At 36.9% G+C, this 20,613-nt stretch overlaps 4 protein-coding genes across 4 annotated transcripts; 2 read left to right on the forward strand and 2 right to left on the reverse strand.

Annotated features, from left to right (window-relative positions):
- Positions 1 to 869: 869 nt before the first annotated feature.
- On the forward strand, positions 870 to 2,924 carry LOC125820779 (uncharacterized). Its single transcript, XM_049500212.1, has one exon. The coding sequence runs from the start codon at positions 1,113 to 1,115 to the stop codon at positions 2,847 to 2,849; it is 1,737 nt and encodes a 578-aa protein (XP_049356169.1). The 5' UTR covers positions 870 to 1,112; the 3' UTR covers positions 2,850 to 2,924.
- A 5,019-nt stretch (positions 2,925 to 7,943) lies between these two features.
- On the reverse strand, positions 7,944 to 9,902 carry LOC125820591 (threonine synthase, chloroplastic). The gene has a single exon (XM_049499995.1). It carries the CDS (start codon positions 9,861 to 9,863, stop codon positions 8,304 to 8,306), a length of 1,560 nt encoding a protein of 519 aa, XP_049355952.1. The 5' UTR covers positions 9,864 to 9,902; the 3' UTR covers positions 7,944 to 8,303.
- A 2,814-nt stretch (positions 9,903 to 12,716) lies between these two features.
- On the forward strand, positions 12,717 to 14,327 carry LOC125820690 (uncharacterized). Its single transcript, XM_049500110.1, has one exon. It carries the CDS (start codon positions 13,069 to 13,071, stop codon positions 14,098 to 14,100), a length of 1,032 nt encoding a protein of 343 aa, XP_049356067.1. The 5' UTR covers positions 12,717 to 13,068; the 3' UTR covers positions 14,101 to 14,327.
- A 1,560-nt stretch (positions 14,328 to 15,887) lies between these two features.
- LOC125820765 (PHD finger protein ALFIN-LIKE 4-like) lies at positions 15,888 to 20,436 on the reverse strand. Its single transcript, XM_049500193.1, has 5 exons — positions 20,335 to 20,436; positions 20,216 to 20,248; positions 18,103 to 18,331; positions 16,715 to 16,850; positions 15,888 to 16,400 (listed from the first exon to the last, which is right to left on the reverse strand). The coding sequence occupies exons 1-5, from the start codon at positions 20,432 to 20,434 to the stop codon at positions 16,065 to 16,067; spliced, it is 834 nt and encodes a 277-aa protein (XP_049356150.1). The 5' UTR covers positions 20,435 to 20,436; the 3' UTR covers positions 15,888 to 16,064.
- Between the last annotated feature and the right edge of the window lie 177 nt (positions 20,437 to 20,613).

The raw sequence follows: 20,613 nt of genomic DNA on the forward strand, positions 1-20,613 counted from the left end.
TTCTTTCTTCACTTGAAATACGGTATATGAGCTGGTGCATGCATTGCCCCTAGACCCTAGTATTAGAAAAGTAAAGTTTCAAGTCTCAAAACTCTCAAACTTTTACCAACAAATGGTATGGTAAAATGGTAATGATTTTTTCACTTTTAGTCTGTAGTCTCGAGTTTGAGTTTTGAAAAGTGAAGTTTTCTTTAATACAGAACGTCAAAACTATCCATAGTGAATTTTCTTATACGTGAATTCAAATTATTTCAGTTTGTGTCTTACGCATTACCGTAATTTTGTGGATGGATCATGGATCTTTCCGTGGTGCTAGCTAGAGCTAGGCTACTAGTTAATTGTTTTATATGAAGGATTCAAGGACTTGAAAATTACTTCAATAACTGGATCCAATTAGGCTATGAACAAGGGGCTAACATAGAGTAGATACGCTATATTTGTTCGAATCCCGTAACTTTAGATAAAGCTCTCAATTTAAAAAAATTCTATTAAATGTCGAACTCAATAGAATTCAGTTAGAATTTCAAATTTGAACCTATAATTCAATTTCCTAGATCTGAGTCTACTATTAATTGTCGACCTCAAATTTATAAAATTTAAACCCTAAACCTGACTCGACTATGCACATAGTAAATGTGATGGCTTTTTGTTTCTTTTTTCCTAGTTGTTGCTTAGGCAAATGTATGCTTGCTTTTGAGTAATTTGTATGCTGTCCACAATAACAAGCGTCAAAATATATCCTTAAACGTTATCAAAATTCATATGATTGGTTCAAAGATACTTAAATTACAATATACGCGGTATTGATATTTGATAATATAGGCTGTCATTCTTAGCTAAGCATGTGAAAAATTCCAACTCTTGCATCATACATACACTTATAATTCCATTATTTAATAAATATAACTTTTCAATATTCCCCACAACTGCTCCATTTCCAACCCCACAAGTAATCTTGCAACTCCAAAATCCATAAACTTTATATTATAAATATATACTATCGAAATTTTTAATTTTATCCATCCAACAAAAAGTGTCAAACCCAAAGTCTTAAACAAGCAATACAATACAACCCACAAAGTGTCCAAAAGAGCTCCTTTTAGCCTAAATCAATGGCAGATGATGGGGAAGACATGACCCCATTTTGGCTACAAAACACCACCAATCTCCGCCGTACAGAGAGGCTACGCCACCGGGTGTCGTCTCTCTTCTTTAACGCCGGACTGTTGCTCATTATTCTGCTGGTGACGGCGATTCTCTTTGTAGTTTTCATAGTTCCTTCAACACTATCTATATTTAAACCAACCAATGTAAAGAAAAGCTGGGATTCCGTGAATGTAGTGTTGGTTCTAGTTGCTGTGATTTTTGGTTTTCTCAGTAGAAACAACAATGAAGAACAAACAGTTTCTCCGGTTAACAGAAATCAAGTTCAGAAATCGAATCCATCAACGCCAAATAGTCGATGGTTTAGAGAAGTTCGAAATTCAAATCCGAATCCAATAACACCACGAACATGGTTCGATAATGGAGAACGGGATTGTTTTAGCAATAATGGTGGCGGAGGAGGTGGATTGAGGAGGAGTTTTAGTTCGTATCCTGATCTGTGTGAAGTATCGCCGCGGTGGATCACGGCGGAAGATCATTGGCGGTTCTATGATGATACTCATGTGGATAGTCATAGATTTTCCGATCCCGGTCAGCTTAATAGCCGTCGTAGCTGGAGAGAAGTTGATCGTTCACCGGAACCTGAAATTAAAACTATTTATGAAGATCATTTAAGATCTAATAATGTTCCTACATTTACTCCACCAGCTTCAATTCCGGCGCCGCTCTCTCCGCCTTCACCGCCGCCAGCTCCGGCACTGGTATATGAGGAGAAAGTGAAGAGAGCATCTCATAGTGTTCGGCGTAAAAAGGAGGGAGCAAGTAAAAAGAGGGAAAATCATGAGCGAGAAGCAAATAAAGTTATTATGGCACCGGCGACGCTTCCTCCACCACCTCCACCACCTCCACCGCCACCGCCGCCGCCGCCGCCTCCATTGTCACAATATGTGGAGCCGAGGAGCAGTAAAAGCGATCGGAAAAGAGGTGGTGCAAGTGCGACGAGGGAGTTTATTAACTCTTTGTATCACAAAAAGAAGAGAAAAAACAGATCAAAAAGTGTTGATAATTTTGATGCTCTTCTCCACAAATCAGAACCACCTCCTCTCCATTACGAACGGCCGGCATCCTCCACTCCACCACCGCCTCCTCCGCCACCGCCACCACCTTCTTCTCTGTTTCAAAACTTATTCACATCCAAAAAGGCCAGAAAAAAGAGAAATGCACCTCCACCACCGCCACCACCTCCTCCGCCAGTCAAGGCAGTACCGGTCAGGATATCAAGACCAAATACCCCTTTCACCAGAACTCCAGCACCAAAGCCAGTGAAAATAAGAAGCTTCGACAGTGTCGAAGAAAACCCAAACAGCGGAGGAGAATCGCCGTTGATACCAATTCCACCACCACCTCCACCGCCTCCATTCTTCAGAAAACACGCCTGGAAATTCGTAGTACAAGGCGATTACGTGAGAATAGACAGCACCGTCAGCTCACGTTCTGGGTCGCCTGAACTTGAAGATATAGATTCAGCCGAAAACACCCCGATGGCGGAAGACGCCGGCGCCAGTGAACGGATGGCGTTTGCACCGTCGCCATTGTTCTGTCCAAGCCCAGATGTAAACACAAAAGCTGAAAACTTCATATCAAAATTTAGAGCTGGATTAAAGCTAGAAAAAATCAACTCCTTGAACAAAAATGATCAAGGACGAAGCTTATCAAATCTAGGCCCAGGAGTAGGCCACAGTTAGATTCTTTTCTTAATCACCACATTGATTGATTTGTTAAAGTTTTCATTTTTTTGTTACATTTTTGTTCATGATTGAGATTTGAGGTGTTTTTCAACTTGTACTGCATAAAGTTATTAGTGTACAGAAAATAGAGAGATTGTCAGGAAAGGTTACAAGTTGGATTAAAAGGGGCAGCACGAGGCACTTAAGCTTCCGCTATGGTTGAATATTTGTTAATTTTGTGTTTCTTTGTTGGATTTGATAAGTTGGTCATGTAGTACTTGACTAGCATAAGTTATGAAAGATGTGTGATTTTGAATAATCCATCCATGATGATGATGTATTTGATAAGAGGAAATAATATTCGATCTTTGGTTGAGGAGATCTTGTTGTTAAATGATAGCTTACTTGTATTTTCAAATTAGATATTTGTTTGTAGCAGAGTGTTTGTATCAAACTCATAACATGCATTACTTGATTATTTTTCCATAACTAATTGGGGGTCAATTGCCATTACATTTGTATTTTTTGTGTATGGGCCATGGGGTAAGTAGAGTTGGTGAATATTTATTCAGAGTCCAAATTAGATATGAATCTAGTTCCTTGCTTATATATGGAGTAGTAATTATTTCTTACCATATTGATTGATTTGTCAAAGTTTTCATATTTTATTGACATGTTTTGTGTTTATAATGATTGGGAATTGAGGGTATTTTCACAAATTACATGCACAAAGATAACAGAAATGTGTGATTTTGAATAATCCATGATATAATGATTAATAATAAGAAAATATCCTTGGATACTACTGCTTGTAGAGATTTTTTTGTCAAAAGCAATATTTGGCATATCAAAAGTTTTGAACCTCTTTATCAAAAGCATGATATAACTTTTCGATGTGAATTCATATTAAATTAAATTTCAATACGAATATAAAATATTAGCTTGAAAATTGAAAAGGATAGCTGACTTGGGCAAGACTACGAACATGATACCCTTCACAATCTACTTGTGAGATTATTCTGAATATGTTGTTGTCGACCTGTTACAAAGAAGGGACACATTTTGGACGCAAATTGGCAATTCATTTGGATTTTAGGGGCATGGGACCAGCAAAAGCTAAGTTGTTGAGTATTTGGTTGAACTGTGACGTTTGCCACACATTTGCAATTACATTAGCTTAGCATTCACACATTTCATCCCTTCTATAATGCTACGTTTGGATTTGTTAGGGCTGTTGCCAACTTCAAATATTTCAAAACATTATATTGAAGGTTAATGATAAGTGTCACAAACCTAGACACTTGTCATAACCATATTGGTAGATTTGAGGGTTAGTGACAATTGCACAAATAAGATGATGACACTTCTCATGTAACCTTGAACTTGCAATAAGACATGTGGCGTGTCCTTATTGAATGACCTATTTTCATTACACCTATAAATATACCATTACGTCTTCATTATTTGATCACGCAAGACTGAGCCCTATTATATCACTGCATCATAATGACTACACCATCTTTTATACTAGTAGTTGATTTTGTTGCTGTCTCTACTCTCGTAGAGAAAGACTCATGAAGAAAAACTTCCAAATCGTGAAAGTAGTTTTTGAAGATAGTGCATAGCACGACTCAAGTGTTACTTGTACTTGTTCTTTACTGAAGCCTAGGCTAGCTACATTCAAACAATTCAGTTAATATGGATTAGAGAAAGTAACATTATAAAATTGAAACGCAGTAGAAGAAAAAGGAAGGAATAACAATGCAAGAGAACTTAGACAAACAACTGAATTACAAATACAACCATTAAGTAAAAACATATAGGACAAATAAAGCTCAAAATACACACAACACATGTTGATACAAGTATAGTAAATAGAAGTAGGGGGAGAGCTAGCTCCTCATCAGTTCTCATAGCGAGCTTATTCAAGTAACTTTTAATTACTCTGCTTTAATTTAGCAACGGGGAGGATTAGGTAGTCTGCATTTCTGAGGGAGCTGAATTGCGAGATTAGGATCAATTCCGAGAGAAGGCAACAACTGGGAATTTTTGTAAGAGCAAAGGCAGTTCATGTCTGCATGGGACAGCGCGTTACAGCACTGGGCTGTAGGCGCTGTCGGATAAGGTGGTGTGATTGATGGTCTGCATGACATTAATCCTTCACCCGACACGTTGCATATTCCTTGTGCCCGCGCCACCTCTATAGTAACACTGCTCAACACTATGGCAAACAAAGCCAATGTCATATATATTTTGGCAAAGTTATAATGCTCCATCTCTATTTCTTTCTTTCTTTCTTTCTTTCTTTCAATGTGTGTATGAAAGTGAATGAAATAAAGGGTTTATATAGTTATAATTAGATAGGTAGGAATTTAATGTGTGTGTGTGATTGGTTATGGGTGTGGATAGTGTAAGAATTGGAAATCCGTGAAAATTCATTGGATTTACTTTTATGGCAAAAGAGTGGGTGTCACGGGATCTGTTTTTTTGTGAAGTCAAGTGGCCATTCTCATTATTAAGTGACCATTCATTGCGCTCACAAACCATACAGGAGATTTATATTGCATTAGTCAAGCCTTATTTGACAAGCTCATAACTGAGTAGTAGATAGAAGCTGGATTCAATTATAGGACCTCCCAACCACTCAACCATTAATTACTTCAGTCTCCCCAATTTATGTACTGTTATTTCTTCTTCTTCTTGTTTATTGAGAGCTAATTTAAATTTCGAGATGCAAAAGAATATTGCATAAATTGAGACGAAGGAAGTCAATATTCAATCCTTGTAGAGTCTCAAACAAAGTTTGAAGATATATCCAAGCAATTGAGTATGAGATTTTCAAGTTTAGGGACTTGACAATCACGGGAATAGATTTGACTTATACTCCTTAACTGATATTCTACGTCACGAGATGAACTATGACGTCAATAGGTATATACTCATGCTACTACTACTGGTCGTGACTGACGTTTGTCTAAAAAATAGACAACTAAAAACATAGGTCGTGATAGATGATTGACATCTCTCTAATCTTAATTAGAGGTTCCGGATTCAAGCATTTGAGAATGAAAAAAAAATCTTATTCAGAGTGTTATCCCCAAAAATAAGCTCTACAATGTGCAAATCCAAATTTAATGAGACCCCAATGCGGATAACAAACATCGGGGGAGGATCTAGAAAAAATTGGAGCAATCGTATAGCACTAGTCTTCAACCCCAAATGATGCTTAACATCTTGTGTAGAAAGTAATGGGATCAGAGTTGGATAGGGGAGGGACTAATGCTTGGTCTCCATTGTACAAAACAAGCTCCTTGCATCAACAAAATAAGAGACAGCATCTGTGTATACGAAACTAAATAAACTCAAAATGGAATTTCTTGATCAATCAGGTATGCTGAGAACCATACCATAATGTCTCAGGTTCAAATCTCAGTGAGGCCACTTCCCATCTATTCAGGACACGATTACCTGTGTTACTAGGAGGTAGCAGGTACCCCCATGACGAACAAATGTAACTGTCTAGATGCTATGCAATTAGATTAAGAGAAAGAACCTGATATCTGAAAGTACTGCTGTTCTTCAAGTTATTTCAAGCTTCAAGAATGAGATGCAAATCATTAAGCGCCTCATCCCATTAGCAACTGAAGATTGTAGGACAAAAATGCAGGGTCTATAGTATGGAGTGAGAACATCAGCTTTTTTACTCGCACAAAAAGTCATGCAAGCTGGGGATTTGGATGTTTACCTTTCACCTCATCTCATTCTTTGTCAGCCTGCACTTTCAGTCTATACTCCAGTATGCATTTAACCCTAAAATTTCATAAAGTACACACATTCTTCATCCAAGCTGTTGTAAATTGCAATTTTCAAAAACTTGAACATGAGGTATTCAGATGTTGTGGTTAGACCAATCTTACCATTAGTTCACCATAATCTGAACTTCTGAACTGAATATAGAATGGAAAAGAAAATAGGTCTGAATTGTTCACAAGGATCAAAATAACACCATGATCTATAAAGCTTTTATTTCTAACTTCCAGTCAGAACTCATATAGAACGTAACAACGCGTTAAAATAGCTGGTCTTCTGCACAGTACCCCATGACTATTAATGTTGTAAACAGTTTGACTTGTAGAAACCGTCACCAGTACAAATGTGCATCTTTAACATTCCCCAAACTACCAGTACTAACTAAACTCAGTAGAAGTCTTTCAAAATGGATTCCATAGTAGATTTTTCAAGATTGGATTTTGTTATATCCAATTCGCCAGACCCCATTTGCGGGACCACACTGGGCATGCTGTTGTTATTGTTTGAAGCAATACTAACCAAGCAAGAAACAAACTTACGTTTTAAGTGTGTCCAATCACCTCAATGCCAATCAATTTACTCTACCTAAATATGCTATATGAATCTACTATATCAATTTTGCTAATATAAGGTCCATTTCATTCCAAAACAAAATAAGGATGTCCCTTAAAGTAGAGTTCCTCTAAATTTCACTTATATTTTGAGATAGTAACAGCAAAATGCCTAGATATCACCTATTCCTACAAAGTCAATCAAGTCTCTAATCAAAATGAGAAGACACTTGACAAACACCGAACTTAATGTATGTTAAATAGCAAAACGTAATTTTCACTAGTTGGTCTTGACATATTGCACTCAAAGGTGTGGCCTAGCGGTTAATGAAGTGGGAGGAGAATGGAAAACCATGAAGTCTCAAGTTCAAATCCCAATGGAGGCAAAACACACTAGATGGTTTCTTTCTATCTGCCTGAGATTTCACGGGCAGATTGCCCAGTATTGTGCTGGTGGGAGGTATTAGGTACCGGCATCATTAAGGAAAAAACCAATTAATTGATATCGCCTATATTAGATGCAATGCAAGCTAATCCAGATTTCTAGTTCCAAAGATCATAGTAACTGATAAATGTAGATTATAGTCCCACACTCGCAATATTCAATACGTTACAACCCAATGTGGCATGTGACAGAGCATGCACAAGTAACTTGAATTTTGTGAATAGTAATACAAGTTTTGGTTCAAGATTTCAGATTTTGTAGTATACTATGGCCAAACCAGAGCTTTTTAGGCATGACAAGTATATACATGTTAAAAAGAAAGGAAATACTAATCAGCTAAGATACAAGTTTCTAGCTGCAGTATCCAAAGTGGATTCTCTTTAAGGTCATATAATTCAACCAAATAGGTCTAATTAAGGCAGTTTCCATTGTGATGCACCAAAGCAATGCCAAAAATAAGCAGACTGCTACACAAAACAGAGTTCCATAAAAGGACTTGAGTTCATAGTACTCTCAAAAGTAATTTAGAGCCTCTCTCCCCAACTCTGCCAACAACAAAATCACCATCTGGTCATTTCTATACGGCAAATTAATGACGATAAAGAACCAAATGCTGACAAAAGGAGTACATATTACAAACTTACTATGTTTAAAACTGAGAACAAATCATAGCTTGGAATTTTGGCTCAACAAATAGCTCTTCAGAACATCCATAACTGATCCAAAATCTGCCTTCACTTCCACAGGTGGGTTAGCAAACCGACATTCCATGTCTTTTATTTCCTTCGAGTGGTAATCAATCTTGGATTGAGTAAACTTCAATCCATGAGCTGTACTCACAACCACAGTCCTATCAGTTGGTGCAATGACTCCACTGTTTCTCAGCTTGAACAGTGCAGTCAATGCCACACCAGTATGTGGGCAAATGAACATCCCAGTCGAGTCCGCCTGAGCCATAGCATCCATCAACTCCTCCTCGGTTGCCTCCTCCACTATCCCATTGCATTGCTGCAGGGCAAAAACAGCTCTGTCTATAGATACTGGGTCACCAATCTGTATAGCAGACGCAAATGTTGTGTTTGCCTTCACAGGTTTGAAGTCTTTCCAACCAGATTTGTAATGCAAGTAAAGCGGATTAGCATTGGCAGCTTGAGCACAAACAAGCCTAGGGATGCGATCCACAAGCCCCAACTCTTTGCACATCTGAAAACCTTTATAAAATGCATATATGTTGCCCAAGTTCCCACCAGGAACTATCACCCACTCCGGAACTTCCCAATCAAACTGCTGCAAAATCTCGATTGCTGCCGTCTTTTGCCCTTCCAACCTCAAACTATTCAACGAATTCGCCAAGTAAATAGGTAACTCAGCAGTAACTTCACGAATCAACTGCATACAACCATCAAAATCAGTGTCAATACTCAACACAAAAGCCCCATTTGCAATAGGTTGAACCAGTTGCGCCATAGATATCTTATTCGCAGGTAGAAATACAATTGATGGAATGCCTGCAGATGCACAGTAAGCCGATAGCGCCGCAGATGTGTCTCCAGTAGAAGCACACCCCACACCGACAACCGGTTTATGCATTTTCCGCAACCGATTAACTTGACTCACCAAAACAGTCATCCCAAGATCCTTAAAACTACCAGTATGGCTAATCCCACAGTGTTTGACCCACAAATCAGTCATGCCTAGAAACTGTTTGCCAAAACGCTCAGCCCAAAACAGATTCGAGTTCCCTTCAAAAGCACTAACAATATCATCACTATCAATTTCAGGCAGGACCCATTCCTTCTTAGACCAAACACCGGACCCATAAGGCCAAGTAGTCTTACCGACACGAGAATCAAACAAGGATCGCCAATACTGACCATCAAACTTCTTCAACGCATCCATATCATGCTGAACATCAAGTAATCCACCAGACCGACTCCGATAAACAATCTCATCTAGAGAATACCATTCATCAGAATTGGGACCAGCATTAAAAGGAACATACCTGGCTGAAAAATTATGAGATGAGCAGTGACGGCGCGCTTCTTCACGGATGTTCTCGTCCGCAGGACGGCGATGCTTCTGTTGGGAAATCGCATCGTTTGTGGCAGTAGCTTTAATCGGAGTGAAGAAATGAATACCATTATTGGGTTTTGAAGTTGATTGATGATGAAGTTGAGGAAGACCAGGAGAGATGAAAGAGGATCTAAGCATGCAAGAAGCCGCCATTGTTGTGTGATTGTGAAGCTGAGAAGGCGCGGCTTTTGTCTATAAGGGGCCATACCATATACATCAGCTAATGCTCTGCCCTTAACAGGTACTGCATTAAGATTACGACATGTGTACAGGTGATACGATCCAGTGGCTTACAATGACTTGCCATTTTCACGTGATTAAATTATTACTACTATTCATATCACCATGAAATTTATGCATTTTTATTTTAAGTCAAGCAAAAATAATTGAATTTGTCCCAACTTTCATTGCAATATAAAATTTTAGATATTTGTCTGAGGTTACACTATTGCATATCTAACTTTATCCGTAGGCATTTGTAAATAGAGATGAAAACTTAGCAATTTCTAGATGAATTTGATCGAATTTAGTAAATTTTGTAAGAATAATATATTTGTGTCAATTTAAGTCAAATAGGGGCATCAAAATTGAGTATTTGTGTTTGGCAATGTCACCGGCACTAACGTGTTGTCACATGGCAATAGTTGTATTTACATTACATGACTCACCTCCGTGTGCATGACTCATGACCTATTTTAAGGGTTTGGGGGGGGGGGGGGAAGCGATATTCCTTTTGAGGTTATTCCGTTAATTAGTTGAACGACTGTAGTATTGTAAAAAAAAAAAAAATGTTTTCTTTACCATATTTGTTTTATTCATTTTGTACTTTGTTTTATTTTTCTTACTACCCTGCTTTATAAACTCTTCTAATTTTGTGTTCAGAATTTATTGAAAATAATTTATTTATTTTGATAAAATAAGTGTAGGATTTATGTATATTTTTATCTTTTTTCAAATTTACTTTGTGGATTACATTAGATGTATTGTTATTGATATTGTTTCAATTACACATAAATGAAAATGCTGAGATGAATGCGTGAACATATTATTACTAGGAATGATAAGGTTAAAATGAAGACATTCGGGATAGGACGAGGAAATGAATATTGAGATGATTTGGACACATGTGAAGAATAAATGTACAAAGGTTGGATATAATGGGTAGGGTTGTTCACGGTTTGGTTTGGGTCGGTTATTGGTCAAAACCAAAACCAAACCAACTTAATCGGTTTTAAAATTATCAAAACCAAACCAAACCAAATATAATATACATTTATCGGTTTGGTTGTTTTCGATTTTGGTTTGGTTTGGTTTGATTCGGTTATTAACCATACATAAAAATAAAATAAACAATTCATTCAAAACGTGAAAAAAGTGACAACAATCCATTCAAACAAAAAAATAGTTAGAATGACTGGCATTATAGAACTTTCGATCATTGAATTTACTGAATAAAACTTCAAAATTCATTGTTTTGGCATAGAAGGAAGAGACAATGACATTTTCAGTCTCACAAAGAATTTTCATAGACACTCATATACATGAAACCAATAAGAAAAATGTTCTCACCTTGGACATTTTTTCTTTCATAAGTAAATTATAAATAAATTTTGATGAAACATATATAAAATCTTTAAAATTGTTTATGAATATAATATATTATGTATGTATAATAATAAAATTTATGTATATAACTTGTTGGTTCAGTTCGGTTCGGTTATTTCTTCAATTTTTTTCTAACAAAACCATAACCAAACCAAATACTACCAGTTTTTAACAATGTAAAACCAAACCAAATCAAACCAAAATCCAAATTAAATCGGTTTGGTTTGGTTTTTCGGTTTGAATCAGTTTTTATCCAAACCATGAACACCCCTAATAATGGGTATGAGAAGAGGTAGAGATCTACCAAAAAATTATTGGGGAGATATGATTAAACAAAATATGATACAATTTCAACTTATCGAAAATATGACATTAAATAGGAGGACATTAAATCACAAATTAAGATACAAATTAATAGGTAATTGAACGTTACCTTGCTTTTCAACGGATTTGGCTTAATGCTAATCTAGGGACCGTATCTGTCAAAGTAATATCCTTATTCATATAATTTCTTACTTTTGTTATTTGTTAGCATATATTGTCTATTATGTTTTGATGATCATTGCACTATTTTGTTAATATAACTATTCCTAATTATTGTATGCCTTATATTGTTTTTCTATAATTAGTGTTATATTTTCTTTATTGACATTTTTTCTTTTTATTAATATTTTATTCAACTTCACTTCATTCGGGGGTCTTTTAAAAATAATCTTCATATCTTTACGAGATATGAATAAAATCTAAGTATATCTTATCCTCTATCGAATCTATTTAATTATTTTCTTTTTCAAAAATAGTACTCCCTCTGTCCTAATTTATATGACACCTTTTATGTTTTGAGAGTCAAACAGTTTAAATTTGACTAGAAATTTGCACATGGAATCTTCAATTTTTTTGAAATGAAACTTATATATTTGTAAACTATGTAAAAAGTACTATGAGTCACAATAATTGATAATTCAAAATGTTTAAAAGATCTATGAAAAATTTACGATCAAAGATAGACTTGTTTGAATCTTGAAATCCAAAAGGTGACATATAAAATGGGACGGAGGGAGTAAGATCCAAAATATAAATTTGTATTACCAAAAATCATTTAATAAAGGGACCGCAAAGTGTGATTGGGCCTAATTAGATGGCTAGTCGACCCAACAATTGGGCAAATGCAGGTACAGGGAAGACTAAAATACGTGCACGCAGCGTATCGGTTTTACTGATGAAAGGATAAGGTTGGGCACGTCAGAATGTCGTCGTTTTGGAACAACTTCAACTTGTTCGGACGAATATAACCCTACCCACTCTGCCAATTGACAGTTGACACGTGGCTCCTTCCTCCACTTTTTCTAAATTCCCTGAAAAATATATAGTACTACATAAAATTGCTCATACGAAGAAGAAGAAGAAGAAATAGCAGCAGCTGAAGCAGCTCACCTGTTTTAAGATAAGCTCCGATTGAATATCTCCGGCGAGATCCTAGATTTTCCGGTGAGTTTTTCCGATCCCTTACGCCGTTCTGATTTGTATAGTTGACCATTATGAATCTTTCCCATATGATACGGATACAGAAATGTTAGGTCCTTTTGCTATTACTCATTTCCGATCCAAAATATGGATTCGCCAGCGAAAAAAATCTTTACCTTCGTCATCTAGCTTCAATTTAGTAGAATAGACGTTGATTGTTACTGTACATTTCCGGGAGGGAAAAAAAAGGATTGAGAAAATTGAGACCGAGACAGGAAAACTGGGGAAAATGAGTTTAAGTGTAGCGGAGGAGGAATCGGCTAAGGAAATCCAGTTGCCGGCGGATGTAGACTGGCAAATGCTGGACAAATCTAAGTTTTTCTTCCTCGGCGCCGCCTTATTTTCAGGTGTTTCAGCTGTGCTTTATCCTGTTGTGGTGTTGAAGACTCGTCAACAGGTAGCGCAAGTTCATCTTTCCTGTTTCAAAACTGCCTTTTCCGTTGTTAGGCTTGAAGGAATTCGCGGATTGTATCGTGGGTTTGGGACTTCGTTGATGGGTACAATTCCTGCTAGGGCACTTTATATGACTGCTCTTGAGGTTACCAAGAGTAGTGTTGGTACGGCCACGGTTAGGCTCGGCATTCCTGAGCCTACTGCGACCGCGTTAGCCAGTGCTGCTGCTGGGCTGAGCGCAGCCGTTGCCGCACAACTGGTTTGGACTCCGGTGGATGTGGTGAGCCAGCGGCTCATGGTGCAGCGTGTTTGCGCTGCTCCAGCATCGTGTAAATATCTCAATGGGATCGATGCTTTTCGAAGAATCCTCAAGACAGATGGACCTAAGGGACTGTACAGAGGTTTTGGGTTTTCAATTTTGACATATGCTCCATCCAATGCACTGTGGTGGACATCCTACGCCATCACTCAGCGGCTTGTCTGGAGTGGGTATGGATGTTACTTCAGCAAGAATGGTGATGACAGAATTGAGGATAACATCAAGAGTACTCTGAAGCCTGATTCGAAGACTGTTATGATGGTTCAGGGAGTGAGTGCAGCCATGGCCGGAGGCGTTTCAGCTCTGATTACAACACCATTAGACACAATCAAGACAAGATTGCAGGTCCTGGATGGCGATGAGAATGGACGGAGAGCGCCAACAGTAGCTCAGACTGTAAGGAATTTAGTAAGGGAAGGTGGGTGGATGGCTTGTTACAGAGGATTAGGCCCTCGATGGGCTTCAATGTCCATGTCTGCAACCACAATGATCACTACTTACGAATTCCTCAAACGCCTCTCCACGAAGAATCAAGAAAATTGGGCATAGTGATCCCCATAGACAGTTATCGCTCTTCTTAGGTTTACTTTTCTCTCTTTGATCCATGTATAAGTTTTCTTTTTGAATGATCCTTTTTTTAGGAATCAGTATGCTGAGTTTAGACATAAACAATGCCTAGATCAAGAACAAAAAGAATGATGAATGTAAGTTGTTCATGTACAAAGAATGAATCTGTATATATAGTCCAATTCACTAAATTTATTTGGCTGTTGTTACTGTTTCACTTTCCTGTATGCTATCCTATGCTTTCTCTACTTGTTTTATCTCTCATCTTCGGTATGTTTTTTTATTTGTGTTATTTGAGTAGGTCTTTTGGAAACAGCCTCTCCATCTCTATGAGGTAGGGGTAAGGTAGGTACACTCTACCCTTTCCAGACCCCATCTTGTGGAACTAAAGTGGGGTATGTTGCTGTTGTTGTACTGAGCAATTTGTCTACTTCCAGATGTGAGACTTCTTCTTCTTCCTTCAAGAACTATACTTTTTCAAGAATGGAGCCAAGTAGTAGGAACCTATCCTTCTCAGGCACTGATCAAATAGTAAGATGAGAATCTGTAGTGGGCTTAATTGACTTTTAGCTAATCTCAGCCAATGGAAGATAAGATTCTGCCTGATCATGATGTTGATTTGAACATGTTGCGTGTACAAAGGTTTTAGCATATTTAATCTTGATTTAATGTGACGGGAACTCAGTCAGATTGAGGTTGTTCATATTGTCGGATGAGGGTTGTTGTTGTCTGACAACCTATGTAAAATTTGTCAATTTGGGAGCAATTGGAGTTAGGAGAGGTATAGGTAGGTTGGTACTAAGTTTGGATATAGGAGGAGGGTTGTTGTAGGCTGACAACCTATATAAAATTTGTCAATTTGGGAACAGTAAGAGTTAGGAGAGATAGAGATAGGTTGAAAAGGGAAAGTGATAAAACAAAATATGACACAATTTCAACTGACATGGTGGTCGAGGGATCATGGTATAAGGTTAGTGAATGTTTGTCCTACTCCTAGTACTCTAGTAGTATGATTTAGGTATCACATAGTTTTTTCCTCCAATGTGTACTAATATCCGTTGCTCTACATATGTTATGTGTATTGTTATTTTGTCGTCTCCTTTTCTCTCTTACTTTCTGTTTTTCTGAGTCGAGGATCTATTGAAAATAGTCTCTCTTGCCCGCAAAGATAGGGATAAGATTTGTGTATATCTTATTCTCTCCGCACTTCATGCAACTAACGCAACTTGTTTGAAAACGAGGATAGTTATTGTTTAACGAGACAGGAAAATGTGGTGGGGCCAACGTAATTATCCAACATTAAGGGATTAGATTTAGTAGATTATCTTATTGTGTAATATTCAGATGACTAATGATAGTGGTTAACAACAACACAAGTAGCCGACCATTATACATAAATTTATATTAATAGAACTTTTGTCTATATGTAACTATTATATCAGCAATCACGTTTCTTCTGTTTTAAGAAAAAAAAAACATTTAGTGGAAAAAACCTGATTGCTTCACTTGTTATATTCAACTAATTTCTTAATAACATCAACCCTACCTACCGGAACTATTCAGGATATTTTAAAAAAGTCGAAGATTATCGAAAACTTTGTCCTAATCAATCAAAATTTAAAAAAAAATACAGCTAATGATAGCGAGCTAAGTGGTTTAAAAAATAAATACTTTTAAAATTGGGTGGGGGTAGGGTAGAGGAGTACACATAGACCTGATTTTGGTGTCACTGTTTAAGTTATGTCCCAAAATTTTGGCACATCTACTTACTTGGGGACAACTTCAGACATGCAACGACTGAAGTTAGTCTTAACAAAGTCTAACTTGAGATAAAACATTTGAAGTTTCATATGGCTGAGACTGAACTTCAGACATTTTTGCTAAACATCATGAATAGCCTAACTAAAACAGTTAGCTGCACTTAGCAGCAAGAGAACTCTTGTTGATCAGTATTCTGTAAAGTGAGTCCGGGATCTTTTGCTGCTGCAAGGCGGGCACTTGTATTGCTTAATGTACTCAGCTGTGGCAGCGGTGATCTTCACACACTGGCCGTGGAACCATGTTTCACAATGATCGCAACATATCCAAAATTCATCCTTTGCATACTTCCCCTCACATACGCCGCACAGTGTCTCACCTTCCTCCTCTTCAACATCCATCTCAATACCCCATTCCTCCTCGTCTTCTTTATCTTCTTCGTCTCCTGCTTCTTCATCATCATCATCATCATCTTCATATTTTTGCTGTAACTTTGTAAGCATACCCTGAGGCTCCGATGCCCTCTGTTTTATCAAGTGGAAAAGGAAACATCGATAGCTCAAAAAGAAGTTAACATTATGTGGTAGAAGGGTACAATACAGTCGAAAGATCACGGACAATTAAGCTAGTTTAAGACAAGCTATTCATGCAACAACTAGTCTAGATACCAGAAAATCAGAACTTTAAAGCAGAATTTGAATCAAAATCTGCCAAAAATGACCATAAGATTGATATTCAGATGCTTGCAAACACATCATTTTAGTCTTAACAACACACAAAAAGGTATCACAGAGCTGACATGCAAATAAAGCATACTTTGGGAACATAATTTCTTTACCTTACTGGCGTTTGGCTTGGATTTGTTTTTACTTTGATTAGGGACTGTAGGTTTTTCTTTTTGTTGCGTCTCTGGCACACCAATCACTACTTCATGTATTGAAGGTAAATCATTTATCATGTCAAAGAGCTTCTTCCTGGAAAAGAGAAGGCAACTAATGAGCAACAACACAGTAAACATCATGAAGTGTTAAAGCACAATGACTTGTGTCACAATTGAGGCAAAAGACTATCTCTGGTAGCTTAATAGATATCTGAATGTACTAATCCTCTATGCACAAAGTTCAATGCGAAAAAAAATCTAGAACAAGGGCTTCCCATTAGAATCACCATTCAATATGAACGTTTTCACATACAACAAACACAAAAGTGCAGAGATGAATTTAAGTTGAACCACACAATTCCATATTGATGTTGGTTGGTCGACTCAGATAACTGCAAATATCAGCTTGACAAGCATGAGTTACGTTCACCATACAACGTCTAGAAACCACAGCCCAGAGGTCAATGATCAACGTTCATTTGAGAGCAAGCCCTACTAAATAAACCAAGTTAATGTTCTTTTTAATAAACCAAGCTAGTTGAATCTAATTAACCTGTTAACAGCCACTCCTACAAGTGCGCTTCTATCAGCTCATTTTAACAAGTGCAAGCTAGTATTCAAGGTAATACTCAACAAGCTATTTGCATTTTTCACACCTCTTTTTATGCATATTTTGCACTATGCATCCCGTCCTTCCTTTCACTTTTCCTTCCGAACCTCTTCATCTTCTTACAAAATGACTAAAATAGGTTTCCATTCAAACATGAACATTCTATAGGGAGTAAAATGGATATATTACTTATAAAGCTAATTAACGACTTCTATATCCTGAACATCCTCCATTGTTTCTGCTTAAGTACTAGAGGTGCTATTAGGAATTTCGGTATGAAATTCATTTCATAGGGTAGTAGTTCCATTTTAAGTAAGTAAAATATTCATATTTGGACCAAAAATACTTTAATGATTTTTCCCAGAAAGTAAAATGTGCACCAAAGGTGCAAAATACAATAAACTGAAATTAAACAAGCTTACTGCTTTTAACTTTTCTTGATAGTAATAGTTACGGGCAGTGTTAGCTCAATACTAAAAGTATTAGTGTAATCTATATAACCAACCTAAAACACATTAATCAGATGCATTACTTCTGCTTTTAACAGAGAGCAGTGAGAAAAAAACTTTAATGCATTGAGAAGCAGAATCAACACAAAAAAAACGTCAAATGAGGTACTGGAGCAGGCAGAATCGCTAAACGTATATTGTCAATCATCAGGACATGCTCTCAAAGATAATTTTACGAGCATGGAGATGTTTTGGCTGCATAGAAGAAATCAAGTGAGAAGAAGTACCTCTCGGCTTTGCCAAATCCAAATCTAGCACCAGCGTAGAAGGCAATAGCAAGCAACCAAGAATCACTGTGATAGGCAACAAAAGAAAGCCACTCCTTTTGTTCCATCCCCTCTCTAGCAAAGTTGATACCAAGAACAGGCTCTGGAAGGCTTGGTGGTGAATCTTCAGCAGGTAGATTGACCTCCCATTGCTCATTTGGGAGTCCATACAAGCTTAAGTTCTCCTTTTCTGCATAAAAAACAGTTGATATGTTTGAGCATGAACAAGAAGAAATAGGAGTACCGTGTTATAAGCAATTTGAGATAAGACAGATTAAACATATTGACTGTAACAAAACTTGGAGGAGGACAGGGAGGTGCGGTGAGGAGGGAGCTTATAGTAGATGTTGCTTGGATTCTCCAAAAATTCTGCCACACCCGTGTCGGATCCTCCAAAATACACTACTTTTGGAGGATCTGATACGCACTCATCAACATTTTTGAAGAGTCCAAGCAACATAGAGTATCCGTGATATAGAATAAAAAGAAGGTCCAGCAATCAATGACATTACTCTGATCAGCCACCCTAAATATCACTTCCAAAAACATGACGTACAACGTCTTCATTCGATATCTACCACTAATTACAGCTGTAAGGCTTAGTATCCTGTGTATACTTATTTTTCACCGCTGTAACGAGGAAAGCATTATCAAATCAAAAGCAAGGGATTAGAATTAGAATTGTTACTTTAAGCTACACACAATGTAACTTGATTCTTCTTCTGCTTCAAGGAGGGGTAAAGAATTCCCTATAATGCATGTGGATATGAGAACATTCATATCCAGATCTACCTTATCATAACGGAATAGAAATTCTATGTTCTGGGTAACAATGACTAAAATGTTTTGAATTTCATCTTCCCATATATAAAAATTCAGATACAGGAACAAAAGATCACTGATGGAATGATGTTAAAAGCAATGTAACGATCATTGGAGAGTAAAATTGATGTTCTTACTCTATCATCCAATATTCAGGGGTGGCTCTACTCTAGAAATAGTGTGCACATGAACCCAGTGGTGGAGGCAGGATTTTCATTGAGGGTTCAAAAAAATAAGTAAGCACGCTAATAGTATCCCCATGTAAACGGATTGGATCAGGTCGGATATTAGTAAGTAGATAAAATTCAATTCTACGTCAACAAGAACAATAAAACATAGGAAGTAGCAGCAGCAAGCTAAACTGTGATTAAAAATTTGATGCTACCCGAACTCGAACTCTCGCAGCCGAGTAGATTTGACCGAATCTTGAACCCAGTTTACCACTGAAACAAGCCTTTAGCTTATGCTGAGGGGGTTCATTATTAAATATATACTTGTAAATCAATAAATCGATCCGATGAAGGGGGTTCGGATGGACCCCATAAGTTCCATGTAGCTCCGCCCCTGCATGAACCCATAATCTCTTACCAAACTATGTATTTAATGTATTTTCTAGAATTAGATGTTGCTTTCCATGCTCCAAAAGCATTGAATGAACACTTGGTTGAACGTTGAGTTATTTATCTAAAAAGACAAGGAACAATTCCAACTTAATATATTATTTTTTCTCCTTTGTTTAGTAGTGTACCTAGATTCTTGAAATCCTAGATCTGCCTCTTCCAATATGTCCAAAATCTTTCAACTTCAAATAACTAGAAAAAAGACATATACCTAGAGTCCAAAGGCGGATGGAGTTTACATACTATTGAGTGAAATTGATGTTCTTACTCGTTAATCAATATTGTCCAAAATCTTTCAATATCTATCTAAAGAAAAGACATATAGACAAAGGCGGATGGAGTTTACATACCACAATCATTGGACAGTGAAATTGATCTTCTTAATGGATAATCCAAAATTTATATACTATGGATACAACTGTACCCAGTATTTAAGGAACCCTTAATTTTAAAAGCACTTAATAACTTTAAAAGTTGAACTCATCAAGTTTAAATACCGAATTTAACGTAATGCATATAACATACTACAAATTATTACAGAAACAAAAAAATGTCAACCCTATTCCACTGATAACCCAAAATTCAAACAGAGACCATAACTTAAAAAGAATACAAAGAAGAATTATCCTTACCAGGATCACACTGCTTATAAAGTTCTTCCACATCTGAATACAAAAAACAAACAAAATCAATTAAATAAAGCAAAATTAAACATGATAACAAAAAAAAAAAAAAAAGCACAGGAGAAAACCTGTTGTGAGAGCTTTAATTAAACCAGTATATCTGCCCTTGACATTCTTAAACACATCAATGGGTTTTGGCTTCTTCTGTCCTTTTGCTCCAAATTCCATCTCTTTTTTTTCAAAAAATACCTCTTTTGCAGCTACAAACAGCACCGGCAAAAATCATATGAGAGAAGAAGAAGAAAGTCAAAAGCAATTTTGACTTCGTACAAGGTTTTTGAGTCTGAGAGAATTTGATAATAAGATTACCAATTCTGATACTACTATACTAATTATTCTATTTTCTC

The sequence above is a fragment of the Solanum verrucosum genome, unplaced genomic scaffold, assembly GCF_900185275.1.
Source record: "Solanum verrucosum unplaced genomic scaffold, falcon-dt-bn FXZP01000117.1, whole genome shotgun sequence".
NCBI classification, from domain to species: domain Eukaryota; kingdom Viridiplantae; phylum Streptophyta; class Magnoliopsida; order Solanales; family Solanaceae; genus Solanum; species Solanum verrucosum.

Excerpts from the sequence above, each read along its gene's own strand:
- LOC125820779 (XM_049500212.1), top strand. The coding sequence starts at position 1,113 with ATGGCAGATGATGGGGAAGACATGACCCCATTTTGGCTACAAAACACC.
- LOC125820591 (XM_049499995.1), bottom strand. The coding sequence starts at position 9,863 with ATGGCGGCTTCTTGCATGCTTAGATCCTCTTTCATCTCTCCTGGTCTT.
- LOC125820690 (XM_049500110.1), top strand. The coding sequence starts at position 13,069 with ATGAGTTTAAGTGTAGCGGAGGAGGAATCGGCTAAGGAAATCCAGTTG.
- LOC125820765 (XM_049500193.1), bottom strand. The coding sequence starts at position 20,434 with ATGGAATTTGGAGCAAAAGGACAGAAGAAGCCAAAACCCATTGATGTG. Across the intron at positions 18,332-20,215 it reads TTATAAGCAGTGTGATCCTG|AAAAGGAGAACTTAAGCTTG; the intron begins GTAAGGATAATT and ends TTTTTTATGCAG. Across the intron at positions 16,851-18,102 it reads GGATTTGGCAAAGCCGAGAG|GAAGAAGCTCTTTGACATGA; the intron begins GTACTTCTTCTC and ends TCTCTTTTCCAG.